General features: G+C 35.1%; 1 protein-coding gene across 4 annotated transcripts; it reads left to right on the top strand.

Moving 5' to 3' along the window:
• The first annotated feature begins 3,231 nt into the window (after nucleotides 1-3,231).
• On the top strand, nucleotides 3,232-14,697 carry LOC125681185 (POU domain, class 4, transcription factor 3-like). 4 transcript variants are annotated; one of them, XM_056156413.1, is made up of 3 exons: nucleotides 3,232-3,454; nucleotides 6,779-6,838; nucleotides 12,651-14,697. In XM_056156413.1, exons 1-3 carry the CDS (start codon nucleotides 3,419-3,421, stop codon nucleotides 13,530-13,532), a joined length of 978 nt encoding a protein of 325 aa, XP_056012388.1. In that variant the 5' UTR covers nucleotides 3,232-3,418; the 3' UTR covers nucleotides 13,533-14,697. The 4 variants fall into 4 exon arrangements, with proteins under 4 accessions (XP_056012388.1, XP_048777108.1, XP_048777107.1 ...); XM_048921151.2 differs by having other exon boundaries at nucleotides 3,236-3,454; nucleotides 6,779-6,850; XM_048921150.2 differs by lacking the exon at nucleotides 3,232-3,454 and adding an exon at nucleotides 5,987-6,200 and having other exon boundaries at nucleotides 6,779-6,850.
• Nucleotides 14,698-15,224: the final 527 nt, after the last annotated feature.

Genomic DNA, 15,224 nt, shown 5'->3' with positions numbered 1-15,224 from the left:
GATGGAGTCACGTGACATATAAACCCTAAACTGGGCTTTAGATACCTCCATTTTCTGAAATTTGGGTTTGTTGCTATGTTTTACACATATCAAATACTATCATGTCAGTAATTAGATATCTCATTATTTTTTACCTGCCAAAATCATGTCCGTGTCTCTTTATAGTAGACTTTAGCGGTCCACGTAAGAAGTCCGTCATGTTTCGGCCTAAAAAGAAGTTGCAGGTCACGTTGTTAAGTATGTTTTACACTGTAACGTGTTGTTAAATCACGTGAGAATCGGTCGCATGTCGTAAGCGCACCACAGTATATCTGGGATGGAATTCTTTCACGTGATACACACACCATATCACTTCGCAGATCACTTTTAAAGATACTTGCAAATATTCCTGGAGAGAGCTAAGAATATTGTTCGTTGTTTCAGGGCGTCAAACTTTAAATGCAGACCCTTTTGTGCAAGTTTAATCAGCAGCAAACACCAGTTAGTGAATGATAGTAAAGATGGACAGATAGACCTTATTCTAGATTTTCTAACGTCACACTCTATAAAGCACACTGTCTATTTCGATAGCTAAAACACAGGGTTTACTTGGAGTTAAAGTCACAATATCTAAAACACAGAGCTTCCTATAGCTAAAAACACAGGGCTTCCTATAGCTACACTCACAATATCTAAAACACAGGGCTTCCTATAGCTACATTCACAATATCTAAAACACAGGGCTTCCTGTAGCTAAAATCACAATATCTAAAACACAGGGCTTCCTATAGCTAAAATCACAGTATCTAAAACACTGGGCTTCCTATAGCTACAGTCACAAAATCTAAAACACAGGGCTTCCTATAGCTAAAATCACAATATCTAAAACACAGGGCTTCCTATAGCTAAAATCACAATATCTAAAACACAGGGCTTCCTATAGCTACAGTCACCATATCTAAATCACAGGGCTTCCTATAGTTAAAATCACAATATCTAAAACACAGGGCTTCCTATAGCTACAGTCACAAAATCTAAAACACAGGGCTTCCTATAGCTAAAAACACAGAGCTTCCTATAGCTACAGTCACAATATCTAAAACACAGGGCTTCCTATAGCTACAATCACAATATCTAAAACACAGGGCTTCCTATAGTTACAGTAACAATATCTAACAAACTGAAATCATAGTATGCGTCGAACAAAACGATTTTCATATTTTGAAATAAATAATTATTTTCACATTTTGTGAACCTGAGCATGCAGTTGGTGAAAATTTGGCAAGTTGAAAGAAAATGGCAGGAAATGTATTTCTCACGCTGTACATAGTAAGTACATGACTAATTACGGAAACCATAATCATTTACCATGATAATTTTTATGTTCCTTTACCAAATTGTAGTTTCAAACGTTCAGAATTTGGGCCAAATTAGATTGTTCATCAGCCTGGTTCCTTTACTGACACATATTCTATGTAAGAGATTTTATAAGTGTTTGTTTGAAAATAAAGTAAATGAAAGCACAGCTACCTAATTAAATTCTTTTTAACAGCAGATCCACCGAAATTTTATCTAGCTTTGTTGTGATGTGAGCATAATTTGATTTCTGACAGTACTGGAAGTCTCCCAGTATAAATCTGTACTGTATTGGCAGTGTGCTGTATGCTATTTCACGTGTGTGGTTTGCTATATATTAATTATTCAGTACAATTCTGTTTCATGGCAGGTGTCCACGACAATTTACCAGGCCAATACCCGATCTACCTAAATATACAGTTACACAAATCGTTATCTGTCATCCATTTAACACCTTGTTTTATATTTCCAAAAGTTTCACACACTCATCCCCCCTTCCCAATGTCTATGAGAATGAAGTAAAGTGAAAACCACGCTTTGTTACGGGTGTGTTACACACCAATATTTTGTATATTATATTACTTCTAGAAACTGAAAATATATTATATTCATCATCAATCGATTTTCTTTTTATTTTGTCGTTGTCCTAATGATAAAAAACGATACACCATTACTCCCCCCCCCAAAAAAAAAATACCCAACAACAAAAACGAAACCAAACAAAAAACAAAAACAAAAAACCAAATAACACTAAACCAAAAATAAATAATAAAAAAAAAAATAAATAAATAATAATGATTAAAAAATCCAGTTTGGGTGATTTGATAGTTAACACCAATTCACGTATTTTATCAATATCATTTTTTTTAGTTTCCTTACAATCAACTTAAACGTTTCTTTGTTTCGAATTATCTATACAATTTTCAGTGCAATGATTTTTTCCCCAGTCTTGATATTTGTTTTAGTGAACATATTCTCTACTTACGACTTTATATGTTCCTTGCCTTTCTTTAGAGGGGGTGGTGTTGATCTCAAGCAAGGAAGAATTCTGCTTTTTGAATTTGAAAAATAAGAAAAGTATGCCGCATAAAACGTTAGAAAATCTGCGTAAATTTATGAATAAATGCTGAGGTACAGGTTTGCGAAGATCGTAAAACACCCAACACAACAGATAATGCCATTAATATTACATGCATGAATTTGGTGCAAATTCCCCTCTTAAGCTTATCAGCAGTGAAATGAAATATTTACATATCCAGTTAAACAATTTCTTTTTCATTCATAATTTTTATTCAGACATAAAAATTACTCAATACTTGAAAATGTAAAATTAATGAGGCTGGAGATGTACTTTTTTCTCTCTCCTCAGATTCTTCCGAGCATGAACATAATATCAATAGCATAAATTATTATAAATATTGAAGAATTAATGTAAAATCTTGAAGTTTACACATCAAATTAAATGAACATATTTTTTATAAATTCACCATAATGATAACTTCATTGAAAAGAGGAAAAGATTGTAACTGACGTTGAATTTACCGAAGGTAATTAATTTTACAAGGGAAACATTCCCAATTCTTTTTTTCCCAAAGTAATTCATTATATTTCTCTTTTAACTAACTGAGCGAAAACACTAAATGAGTATAGTAAAAATCAGAAAAATCATCAACGCTAATCATTTATTAATACAAAATGTATTTTTCCAACAAGTTCTTGTTGAGACCGGCAGCTCCCCGTTCCACATATGTTAAATGGCACCAGCCTCCAGGTAACCAGAGCCAGAACGAGGCTGTTGTCTTTGAAGTGTACCTGGTATTCCTATGTTCCCGCCTCCTGCCTGACTCTGGAGACGGTGAACACCAATCACAGACAGCGATGCCACATTGATTTGCAAAACCAACTTATTCCATTAATCGAAGTTAAAAATATGGTCAAAACCCCCTAAGTCATAATTTTCTCCAAAGCTGCTTAAACTTAAGGTTGCTTTAAAGGTTTTTCTGGCCTGAGGTTGCATTTTGAGAAATCCAACTGATAGAACCGATTTTGGCACCATTCTTGGAGTCCATTACCTGATTCTGAGATGTCCGGATATGGGCTTTATCACCCCCACTCCCAGGTAAGACCAAATAACGATTTTCTTTCCACATTCCTTTAATCTTTAATGTCAAGTTTATTCTCCGCCATAAGATTTTGAAATATTAAACGTGGATTACCCTTGCTAATTTGGCCCGGAATATTGAATGACGTCCGCCACCGGTTCCCCCTCATAGTTTATGGATGAGTCTTTGCAATTTTTATAATTTTCCGACACTCGATTATACTATACCTTCATCTATAAAGACGAATTACTGGCAAAGAATTCCAAATTGCCACCGCTTGACGAAATACGTACCGTGTCTCTTCCCCTAGCCATTTCAAGTGAGTCTTTTTTTCTTTTTCTTTTTTTAAATATTCATTTGCGACAGATAGTGTGACGTTTAAGTGTTCAGTAGTTGTGGGTACACAGTGATCTTTTAATTAGTTTATTATTTATTTATTCATTTTGGGGTTTCATCTACTCCTCTTCTTTTACACAATTTGTGTACATGCAATGATGAATGTATTCTTTGTCTTATGAAGCAGGGCTTTTTTCTTTAAGGTTAAACTTCTGGATTTATATATATAGGAGAGGACTAATATGTAAGGCAGTGGGCCTGGTGCCCAATCTTTATTATGTACCTTGATGGTCTCATAATTAAAACCTTGTTTTAATGAAAACTTAACACAGTGTAGATTCGTGTTAAAGAAATAACCCCCTATTTAAGAACTCGGCGACATGTTTTGCGACTATCGTATTTCGCGACTGGGAAACCAACAAGTAGTTGTCGTGAAAATTATTCGAAACACAATCGTTAATTAAGCTGTAAAAAGGACGACGATTAGATGTCGACATAACGTGATTTCTGGATTAAGACGGTTTCAATTTCCGATTTGATCCCTAGATTTGTTTAGAACATAGGCAATTAGATTGAAATTAGCAGATAGAAGGCGGGGAATGTCATTCAAGACAAGGAATTCCCGACACCTTTAAGGCGCCGCACGCGCGCTACCTACCAAAGGTGTCAACATGCAATCTGCAGCGAAATTTATCCGGACTTTTGTTTAATTCCAGTGAAATAAAATGTGTACTGGTTCGTTGGGTGGAATTGTAAATAACGAGGACCTGTGATCAATCTTTCGCCTTATTTGTATAATTACGCTCAATGAATTGTTTGGTTTTGTTCGCGGTCCCTTGTGAGTGCTTCGGATGACGATAGATAGCGTTTATTTAGATAATCCCGTATTTCTAGAGAGGACCCATGTCTCTTATAGCATTTTACCTAAGATTAATAAATATCGGTTTTACACACTCGAATTAATTTCACAATAAAACACTGTTAAAACAAAGTCGAATAAGATAAAACAAATTTGAAGAAATCGTTATAAAATGATTACGATCATATTAAAATTGCCCGAGACAATTCACAAAGCAATTGGAGGACCGCTTAATCTTTGGTGCTGGTATTAGAATTATTGGACATTATTTACCTATAATTGAGACAGATTTGTCAGAAATATCACCGAAGAAATCAAATCAGCAGTCATTAATTTCAACGCTACGGTAGCAATTCGGTAACGTTGTGTCATTTTTCTTGCGGCAAAATTTATCAGGTGCGCGTGATTTCGTTTGAAAACTCGAGAGACTTGGATGAAAAATACTCTGAAAATAGTATTTCTTTTGTATGATTTTTTTTGGCAGGAATAAATACTTGAAAAGAGATTATTATTAAGAGTAATTTGAAATTTTACAAGACTGGTCATGCGGTATTCTCAGTACACATAATATCGTCTTTTAACGACCGTGATTAATTAGGAGAAGTGGTTGAAATCATTTTAATGACTTTCTATTTCAGAGTCGACTTTTTTATTGTCTGAAACTTTAAAATTAAGCCGAATTTCTATTTAGATTATTGACATGTAAAAAAAAAAATAGATTTAATATCGCCATTACATGTCGCTGTATAGACGGGTAGCGCCGACCTAATTATGGAACAATTTCCATGCACCGGTCCCCCCTTAAACATCAACACTTAAATCATGAAAAAGAAGTGTTAATTATGAAATCTTAATTAATGAAAAAGATGCCTAGTTCTTAAATTTAAATATATCGGGATTCATTACAGCGACAAAAACTTTACTTCAGTTAGAGCTTAGAATTATTATCTTACATTAATGTGAACGTTTTTATTAATTCTCTGCTATGGAAACATAACCGAGAAAAGGGGGGAGGGAGTGTCTCGGAAATTTTCAACATTTTTTAACGGATGATGAATTTTTATGGTTGTGCTAATTTATTTTCGATTAAGCACGAATGGCATCGTTTTAGCAGCTTCAGGTAAATCGGTTATTTTCTAGAATTATAACAGTTTCGTGTTGACATTTGTAAGGCGCGCGACGTGCGAGCTGCTGTTTACCTATCCGTCCAAAGAACAGGAGGCATCCCTGTCTTTAATTACCATTTGTTTAATTCCTCTTGAATTGTAAAATACACTGGGTATCACGGAAGGTGATATATGTCGCGCGCGCAGGGCGCGTGCCACCTGTCTTCTGCTTACCTGCGTTGTCGTCTGGTCCCGGACGGTCATATCAAAAGGGACTCAGTTAACTGTATCAGATCAGATTGTTGTATCATTTTCATTAAAGGGTACCGTTAATTTGTTGACAAAGAGGGGTTCAGTATAAAGGCTGACGATTCCCGTCTTTTTGTCAATTATTTATACAACTACCGTTCGCGACACACGAGAATGAAATATTTTGAGGATTTAGATTATGTGGAAAAAGTGGTGAGTTTTATAAAATTTCTAATGAGCAAGACTTCATTATTGCGTAATATTAATTTACTTTTGTAAAACTGGTGTGAATATGAAAAAATATTCTACATTAAATCACCTGGACTAAATATCGCTAAATTAGACAAATTGAGTTAAAATAAACCACAATTGTTATAATTTTAAACGATGTCTGAAATGTGAAATTGATTGTTATTAGCTGTGTGTAAAAATACGAGGACAATTTCGAGTTTAAAATTGACGAGGGTTTGTTTAACAATACTGTTTTAGTGAATTGGACAAATACTGCACAACTAACTTTAAACCATCATATAATATTAATTTCGTTAATTGGACGGGAAAAAAAATTGCTGAAAATCTATAACGTGCAACAACAGGTGAATGCTGGATTTGCCATTGCGAACTGCAATGCACTGGGGCATATTGTACGATTCTATTAAATTGGTTTAATTTTGTTTCACTTTTGTTAAATGACATCCAATGCGTTTAAGAAGGAATCGTTGTATCCGGTAATGATTTGCGATTCGCTGACTAGACGATATTTTTCTAATAGGATGATCTGTCTATTTCAGACGCTGACAACATTGGGACCCCCACGTGACTTTGGAAGTGACCACGACCAATACCCCGTGGTATGGAATAAAGTGAGTTCCTATTCCTTTCATTGTCAATGCTTGAATTTGTTTTAGTGAAATATGACCCCCCCTTCTTTTTTTTTTTTTACCTCTTTCTTTCCATCATTTTCATCTGTCTACACCGTTCGTTTTGTTGAACTCTTGGTAACGGACATAGAAAATTATTGTTTATTATATATATCCGAAGAAAATCTGCAACAAACTCTACCTTTTACTAAGTATTTACAACACACTATTTTTACAAAATAAAACATGCGTATTCTATTTATATAGCCACGCTGAAGACATGGCATATTAAATGGGTTTTTCATGTGATGTGAGGTCTGATAATTCTAAATAAATACGTTTTATGACTGGACCGGCCCTGCTCCCAACCAGTTCCTTTTGTATATTTCCCCCGACAAAATGAATGTATAGTAATTTATTACTTTATGTATATTTATACCTCGAAGAAGTCTATTGTTATCTAATACGATTAGAGCAGACGACTCTCCGAATACTTGTTAAAATAACGTCATTTGTATACAGACTTATAAACACAATTATTTTGTGTGGGGGGAAATACGAAAATACAAAAAAAAAAGGGGGGGGGGGCTGTGTATAAGGTCATGTGGTTAGGGTACCCTGATTTCAAGGAGTTGCTGCTGCATCTTCATAACAAATATATTTATTTTCTGGACTAAAGCAATTAAGTTGAAACCACACCCCCTACTACCCAGAGAGGGACCCTTCACAGTTGATTGGCAGTAACATATACCACTGGGATATTTCACATACCACTATTGAATATCATTTCATACATTGTGTTAGTAAAAAAGTAACTTATATCCCTACTTGTTATTAAATGCATCCAATAATACGATGTTTTCAACCCACATTTTGGAAAAAAGTAATGGAATGACTCGAACAATAAGCTGAAACATGAGCACTTAATAGATATTGCAGGCACGTGATACGACGTGGGGGGGGGGGGGGGATCACAGAGTAGTAAAGGGTGGGGGTCGTATGTTTCATTTGTAAAAACATCTATCTCATGTAGATTCTTTACCTTATAATATTTCATTACGATTAAAAAATGCGATGTATTGCAGCAGCTCTTCTCCATCATCTATTGTATCAAATAAATGATATCAAGTTACAAGGTTTCAAACATTCATTTTTTTCTTTAAAAAAAAAAAGAAAAAAAAAAAGAAAGTTGATATGAACGTAATTCATTGAGCAGGAAGCAGGTCGCAAAACAGTTGTGAAAATGATTACCCAGATTGTATTCAATCCATGGAACGAATACCTTTTATCTTATTTACACCGAACAGGTGTAGTTCGAAGCACTCCGCGGATCAGGAAATTAACCCTCCATTACCAACAAATCCGATTTAATAGGTCCTCTCTAGCGTTTGCGGGCGATTTCATCTACCAATGAGAGTTGTCTCGCTTTGATCTAACCGGCTTCAGTTATTCTTTGATGCTGAGAATATTTCACAAATCGATTGTTAGAGATAATTCCAATCCTAATTGTTTTGATATATAATATTTCTTGATAAAAACACTGACGTTTCACACCTCAACAAGTTTTGATTTCTTTGTACCAAGGATTGAGAAAATGGAATCGGGAACTTTCTAGTATATCGGCATCAAAGATTGGGACTCTCTTCCTGATCAAATCAAATGTATAAGCAATAGACTTTCATTGAAATCAGAAGTGAAAAACATTTCCTCAACAAAATTAAGAAATGGCAGATAGTGACTTTTTGTACTACCTGTATTGATCTCAGTACATTGTCATATACATGTATATTTATGGTTTTGAATTCTAGAAATTATCAATAATCAGTACTGTTTTCTTAATTCTAATAATCACTCTTTTCGTTATTATATTAATTACAGTAGATTATGTGTGTCACTCTTTAAGTTTATAAGGATCCCACTGGAAATAAGCCATGTGTGTTTCCTGGGTAATCCTTGGTATCGGCATTATAGCCATTGTACATTCACTGAACTGCTGGATGTATAACTCAAAGTATAGCGGGCAGTTATTTTACAAATTCTCTTGTTTTAAATGCATGTTTCTCTGTGTTAGTTTCGTACATTTGCCTATTCCTGAATAAACAGAAAAAAATTACAGAATATAAATTATTGGTTGTTTATAAATATTATGCCTTTTATTCTTTAAATGTAAGTAAGTAAGTTACAAATTCTGAACATAAGTACATGCAAGCAGCAGAAAAACACCCTGCCAATCGGACCAATATGTCACTTTAAATATACATGTAATATTCATAACGCATTACGGTTTTTGAAAAACATAGGCTGTCTATAATTGTCTATAGTGTATGTAGATATTTATGCGTCTGTCGGAGGAATTTTTTTGATATACAAATTTGGTAAAATCCTAGTCTGAAGAAAACATTGTGCGATTACATAGTACATTGACAAACAAATTTTTGCTAAACTTTTAACATATGCTGGACAGTGTATCAAAAAATCAGTGTCATCTTCTACAGCGATAACCTGACAATGACGTGGTATAATTTACAGAACTTCATATGCGTGGATTATTGATAGAGTTAATTAAATGTGAATACTTTGTATTATCCAATAATTACGATTATAGCCCATCAAATTATACAGTTAATTGAATTCATGGAATATTTGTTATTTGTTTGATGGATTAAATAAGCGTGCCTTCAAGATAAGAATAAAAAAGATTGGAATTTTACTGCTACTGTGCGAGGTATCGCGAAACTTGGTAAAGCACGAGACTTGACATACCCAGACGAGAATTCAAGGTTTCGTGTGTTGGCCGATAGCGAAACCATTAGTGGATGAAGTGAACACTTCAGGAGAATTAATACCATCAATCGCTCTATAATCAATTCCCAAGGTACAAATTCTCCAAACTTTTACCCGCAAATTAATAGCATGTTGATAGATGTGAGCCGTGTACTAAGGTTTTCTGATGGCGCGATAAAATGAGAATTGAAGAACGGGATAGACACACCGAATGTACGAGTTAAAGGATTTACGGCTTTGAACTTAAAGATTGGAATATCTACTGAACGTTTTACTAAAAATAGGAATTTGAAATTTATTTATAAACCAGAAATTCGTTCCTATTCGAAATTACTTCTATTTGATTCAGACCTGTATATTTCCTATTTATCAATTATTGTGCTGATTTGTGCGTTTTAATGCTTTTTGGTAACAAATACATATATAGCTATGTTAAAAACAACATCGAATATAATTAGCTTGTCATCCGATTAAAAGTTCAAAATTTTGGTTTTGTCTCCATCTAATCATACACAGCATTTTATGTTATCCTAAACGCACGTGCAGACACGAGGAGGTCTTGATTATCGCTAACAATAGGCGTTCGTTTGAATTACTACCGTGCAAAATATGCCGTCGTTTGTAAACCTTCGACACGCGCCTGCAAAAAATGTTTGGAATACAGAGTTGACGAGTAAACGAGACCACGTGATTTTGCACCGGAAGGAAATTGTCAATTTAACTGACGTTAGATGACTAATTCTGAATTTCCTCTCACTTCCGCTGTTGGATTCAAATTGAAAATGAGAAAGCAAATTAAGCAGTTAACAGTCGCTCTGTGGCTCGTGATAAGCCACAGATCACGTGGTAAACATTCTTTAAAGACAGAGTTTTAAGGATTTCTAATCTTTTTCAAAAGAATTGCTTCTTCTCATTTACAGAAAGTAACATCAATAATTTCACCATCGCCCCACATCATCTCAAGTCGTTATTTACTTCGTAATTAGATTTTTTCACCATTACTGTGAACTGCCAGAGAGCAGGTGCTTTGTTCCCCCGATCGTCTTTTGCTCAGAACAAGCTTTTGACAATTTTCTTTGACCTAAATTCGATCAATTTTACAAGAAAAGAATTCATTTTAAATTTGACAAAGCCAATCGAAGGAATTATAGCATACTTTTGTATTATTTTTCTCGAAATTTTGTCGTTGTTAAGAAATCAAATAGTACTCGTTCTAATTAATATTGAAATGTATTTCAATTTTTGCACAATTATTCGTAAGTTAAGCAGAGAAAATGCAAGAAAATCAGAACTAGAATCATGCTTACGCAAATATATAATTGTATGTGTATAAATGCTACATTTTTGATGAGGTTGTCTGCAGGAACTGGGGTAAATATTAAAAATTCATACTTATTTGTAGAAGCAGCGTCCATTGACCATTTCCTGTCTTACAGACATGTCTGGCATCGATTGTTAGTGCAAACAGTTTTCTTAGGTCGCCGTTTCAAATGGTTTTAACATTTATTATAAGTATACAAACGGTTATGTGTTTCAGGAGCTCTACCAATTGTTTATACGCAGTGCTTTTCTCAAAACGTTATTGATTAGACAAAGAAATAATTTTATTTAGTTTCAAAGGTTTAGAAATCAATTTATTTTCGCTTCTTCATCGACCAAAACTTTAAAAAAAATAATAATAAAGGAGAGAGAGAGAGAGAGAAAGAAAAGGCAAACGAGGAGGAATATATGGATCCGGAAAAATTAACAATAAAACGGCAATGTAATATCATCATCAAATAAAGAAAGGCAATAATCGAGGAGTTGACATTTAATGAAAATGTCGGAGAACAACATTTCTCCAATTTCAGCGGAGACGGTTCTGTGCGATGTCGGAGACCGTTTTAGTAATTTGTGAGGATACTGGCCGCCGGAGACCCTGATCCCCCCACTGTGTGTTCCATCCTCCATCAGATAACGGACAGTCCCCACATCTAAAATCTGTCATCTTGCTAATGAGAATGAATTATCCTCTGTCTAACAACTAAAGTAACCCACGGACGAGTCTTCGGTATCTTTGATGAAGAAAATAAAACACATCATTAATTTTTTTAAAACAATATAAAAGAGACTTTACGACAGGAATATAAAGTTATCTAAATAATAAGAGTATGATTTTGAGATAGCGGGCATTGAATTCAGTCGGTCGTGCAGAGAAGCAGCCCCAGCCGTATTCTGAGACTCTATTGGAGCGCAGTCTTATTGGCTACTGATACTTTTATGTTAATGAAAAAGAAACATTTTCTAGCTTAAAATATAATTTGTCCATAATAGTGGCCTTTTAAAGAGAGCATGCGCTCCAAGTTGATGAATTAGGAAAGCCACGTGACTCAAAACAACGGAGAACAGGTGCCTGCTGAATGAACCGCTCAATAGTAAAATGTAATATCAATTTTCTTTGCCATAGACATTTCTCTATCACTGGTTTAGTCGACTTCTGGATCGTAAAAGTTATATTGGAGTATCACTAATCCAGCCCCAGGCCGCTGGTCGGTCTGTACAGATTCCACGCAGTGCCAAACCATGATGAACGCGAAACAGGGAGTGGGGCTCTCCTCGCTGAACCCCGGGCACGTCACGGGCGGGAGGTACTCACCGCCCTATCGACCCCCCGACCGTATGCGCTGTATGCCTGGATCTACGGTATGTGTGATGGACTTGGCGTCTTAATCACACGTCAGTGAATGAATGTGATCATTGTTTGACATGTTCCATATTTTATGAATCTTGTGTTTTTATCTTGACATTCTGTTCAAGTCGGATTGTGTTGAGAACTAATCTACCTGAGTAGGGATATACCAATTGAAGCTGGGACCAATCTGTTCCTGCTTAAACACCATGAATTATTTATCGCAGTCATTGATACTTATACAACCATTACCTACAAATTATTCCATTTGCTTGGGACTAATTTTATACGGAGAGGCAAGAACTCCCTCTATTGTACAGGTACTCTATAACATCTTATTTTATTTTGCAGGGTAACTTTTTTGATGATGGTATCTTATCACGGGCGGAAGTGTTGGCGGCGGTGGACATTCCCAAACAATCGTCACAAAATTTAATGAAGCACGATGGACTTTACGGTCACACTGCAGACTTGGGGGGACACAATGTGACCCCACCCCGCCATCAAATGCAAATGAACTGTCATACGGGGTTCGGTCCCGGGGACTCCATGTTGGAGCAGTTGACGTCTAATCATGGGATGTCGCTTGGTGGAATGCCGGAAAATCACTACAGCATCGCCAACTCTATTCCCCACAGTCACAGTCACCACCAAATGTTCCAACCCAGTGTCTGTACCAACCTTAACGCCATGGGGAGCCACCATACTTTTCCGGGACACCACCCTGTGCACCACGCAATTCATGACACGGAATGTGACCCGCGCGAATTAGAAGCGTTTGCAGAGAGATTCAAACAACGTCGGATAAAATTAGGGGTCACCCAAGCGGACGTCGGGTCTGCTTTAGCCAACCTGAAACTCCCGGGCGTTGGATCTTTAAGTCAAAGCACGATTTGTAGATTTGAATCACTAACATTGAGTCATAATAACATGATAGCACTGAAACCTATTCTCCAAGCATGGCTGGAGGAAGCTGAAAGACAGGCGCGAGAAAGGAAGGAAGCGGAAGCAGGTGGTCTAGCAGCCGAGCGGAAACGGAAACGAACCTCAATAGCAGCTCCAGAAAAAAGATCATTGGAGGCTTATTTTGCTGTTCAACCTCGTCCCTCGGGTGAGAAAATTGCCCAGATAGCAGAAAAATTGGACTTGAAGAAAAACGTAGTCAGGGTTTGGTTTTGTAATCAGAGGCAGAAACAGAAGCGTATGAAGTTCTCGGCCGTGGCCCCTCATTGACAATTTGAGAATATCAAAATGTAAATGTCATGAGCACAAAAACAACAGGCTGTCTGAGCAAGCTTGGTTGATAGTGTCCAAAAAGTGTTCTCCCCTGGACACTTCCGGTCATGCTCAGTCCACCGTGGTGACATTTTTGCAGGGGTATATCCTCGGGTACCGATCTAAATTGTGTGAGTATGCTCGGGAATTTTGAATATATTTAAGACAATTTGTAATTTTCTAGGGGTTTGCGAGCACACAATAAGGAACTTGTTTTGGTTCAGTTTTTATTCCCCCTGCAATTTGTCTTTGCGTGAGAGTGTTGAATTTTCATACCATATATTTTTTATTTATTACTTAAAATGCTTATAACTACTTAAATTATTGATAATTTATTTTACGTTGTAACGATTATTGCGAAGAATGTTTATATGATTTTGAAGAAGTGTTATTTACTTATTTATTTTATTTTATTTCCTGATTATTTTATATCTCAAACGCTGTCTCGATTGAATGAAGGAAAATTAACAAATTTTCAATATTGCAATTCTTTCATGTTAGAAAAATGATTGAAAATGAATTTTATGAAAACCCTTTCACTGTTATACCTAAGAGAATAATTGAAATCCAGAAAGGAATAATTCACTTTGATTATATTAATTAAGATATTAACAGTTATTTAAAAAATGAATTTGGCCTATGGTAATATAGTTCTTAGGTTTCATATGTATCAAAATAGAAAAATCATTTTATGCTTTGAGAAAAGCAATTTTGAAATTAAAGTTTTTAAACTGATAGACTGAAATGAAATGTAAAATTGCTATTCGTATAATCGTCTTTGATGTCGACATCAGAAGTCGGTTTTGAGTTTTCAGGCCATAAAACGAGTTTAATTCTGACATTAACGCGCAAGAACCCTCTATTCCACTAATAGAAATGAAAACAATACCATTAAGAGTATAGCATTAGCGGATTGTTGTGTTTGATTGTTTGACCAGAATTACAGCATGACTCGCCGTGCCGCTCAGGGCGACCCCCCGGGCTTGCACCTGTCTAATGTCACAAATTGATCTCTGTAACACTCTCCTGTTTGTTTTTGTTATAACAATTGTTGGTGTACAAATGAAAGATTTCATCATACGATTGTGTATTTCATTTGTAAAATAAAAACTAGAAACACAAATTTGGTTGCTTTTTGATGATGCAATTATCCTACATTTGTGGAATTAGAAGATATTTGTGTAGCGGAAAAGAAAACATAATGATTTCAAAATGGTTTATTTTCGAAAACTAAGATATTTACCACATTCTTGTTTGCAGCAGTACTTATATATGATTTTATATGATTTTTGCCATATCGATGATATTTACATACAACCAAGAATTAATGGTTAAGAAGAACTTAGATAAATTTAATAATAATTATAATAAAAGCAAACAAAACACGTAAATGGATATATATATATATATATATATATATATATATATATATATATATATATATATATATATATATATTTGAAGTTGATTGAAAGGTGCAACGTATTACCAAGTTTTACATTAAATATTTCGGCGATTTTTCATTTTAAAAAAGATCAACTAAATTGTATGTACAATGTGAAAACATTACAAATTACAATGAGAGCATTACCGAGAGAGAAAAAAATATATAATAAAAAAGAAAACATCTAGATATTTCATTAAATTATT

Source organism: Ostrea edulis, chromosome 2 (genome assembly GCF_947568905.1).
Source record: "Ostrea edulis chromosome 2, xbOstEdul1.1, whole genome shotgun sequence".
Taxonomy (NCBI): Eukaryota; Metazoa; Mollusca; class Bivalvia; order Ostreida; family Ostreidae; genus Ostrea; species Ostrea edulis.
The sequence above is the reverse complement of the archived record's forward strand: the minus strand, read 5'-3'. Positions and strand labels throughout refer to the sequence as shown.

What these genes read in the sequence shown, in the direction of transcription:
- LOC125681185 (XM_048921149.2), top strand. Translation starts at nt 12,194, where the DNA reads ATGATGAACGCGAAACAGGGAGTGGGGCTCTCCTCGCTGAACCCCGGG. An exon ending in GCTGTATGCCTGGATCTACG is followed by an intron (nt 12,314 to 12,650) that starts GTATGTGTGATG and finishes TTTATTTTGCAG; the next exon opens with GGTAACTTTTTTGATGATGG.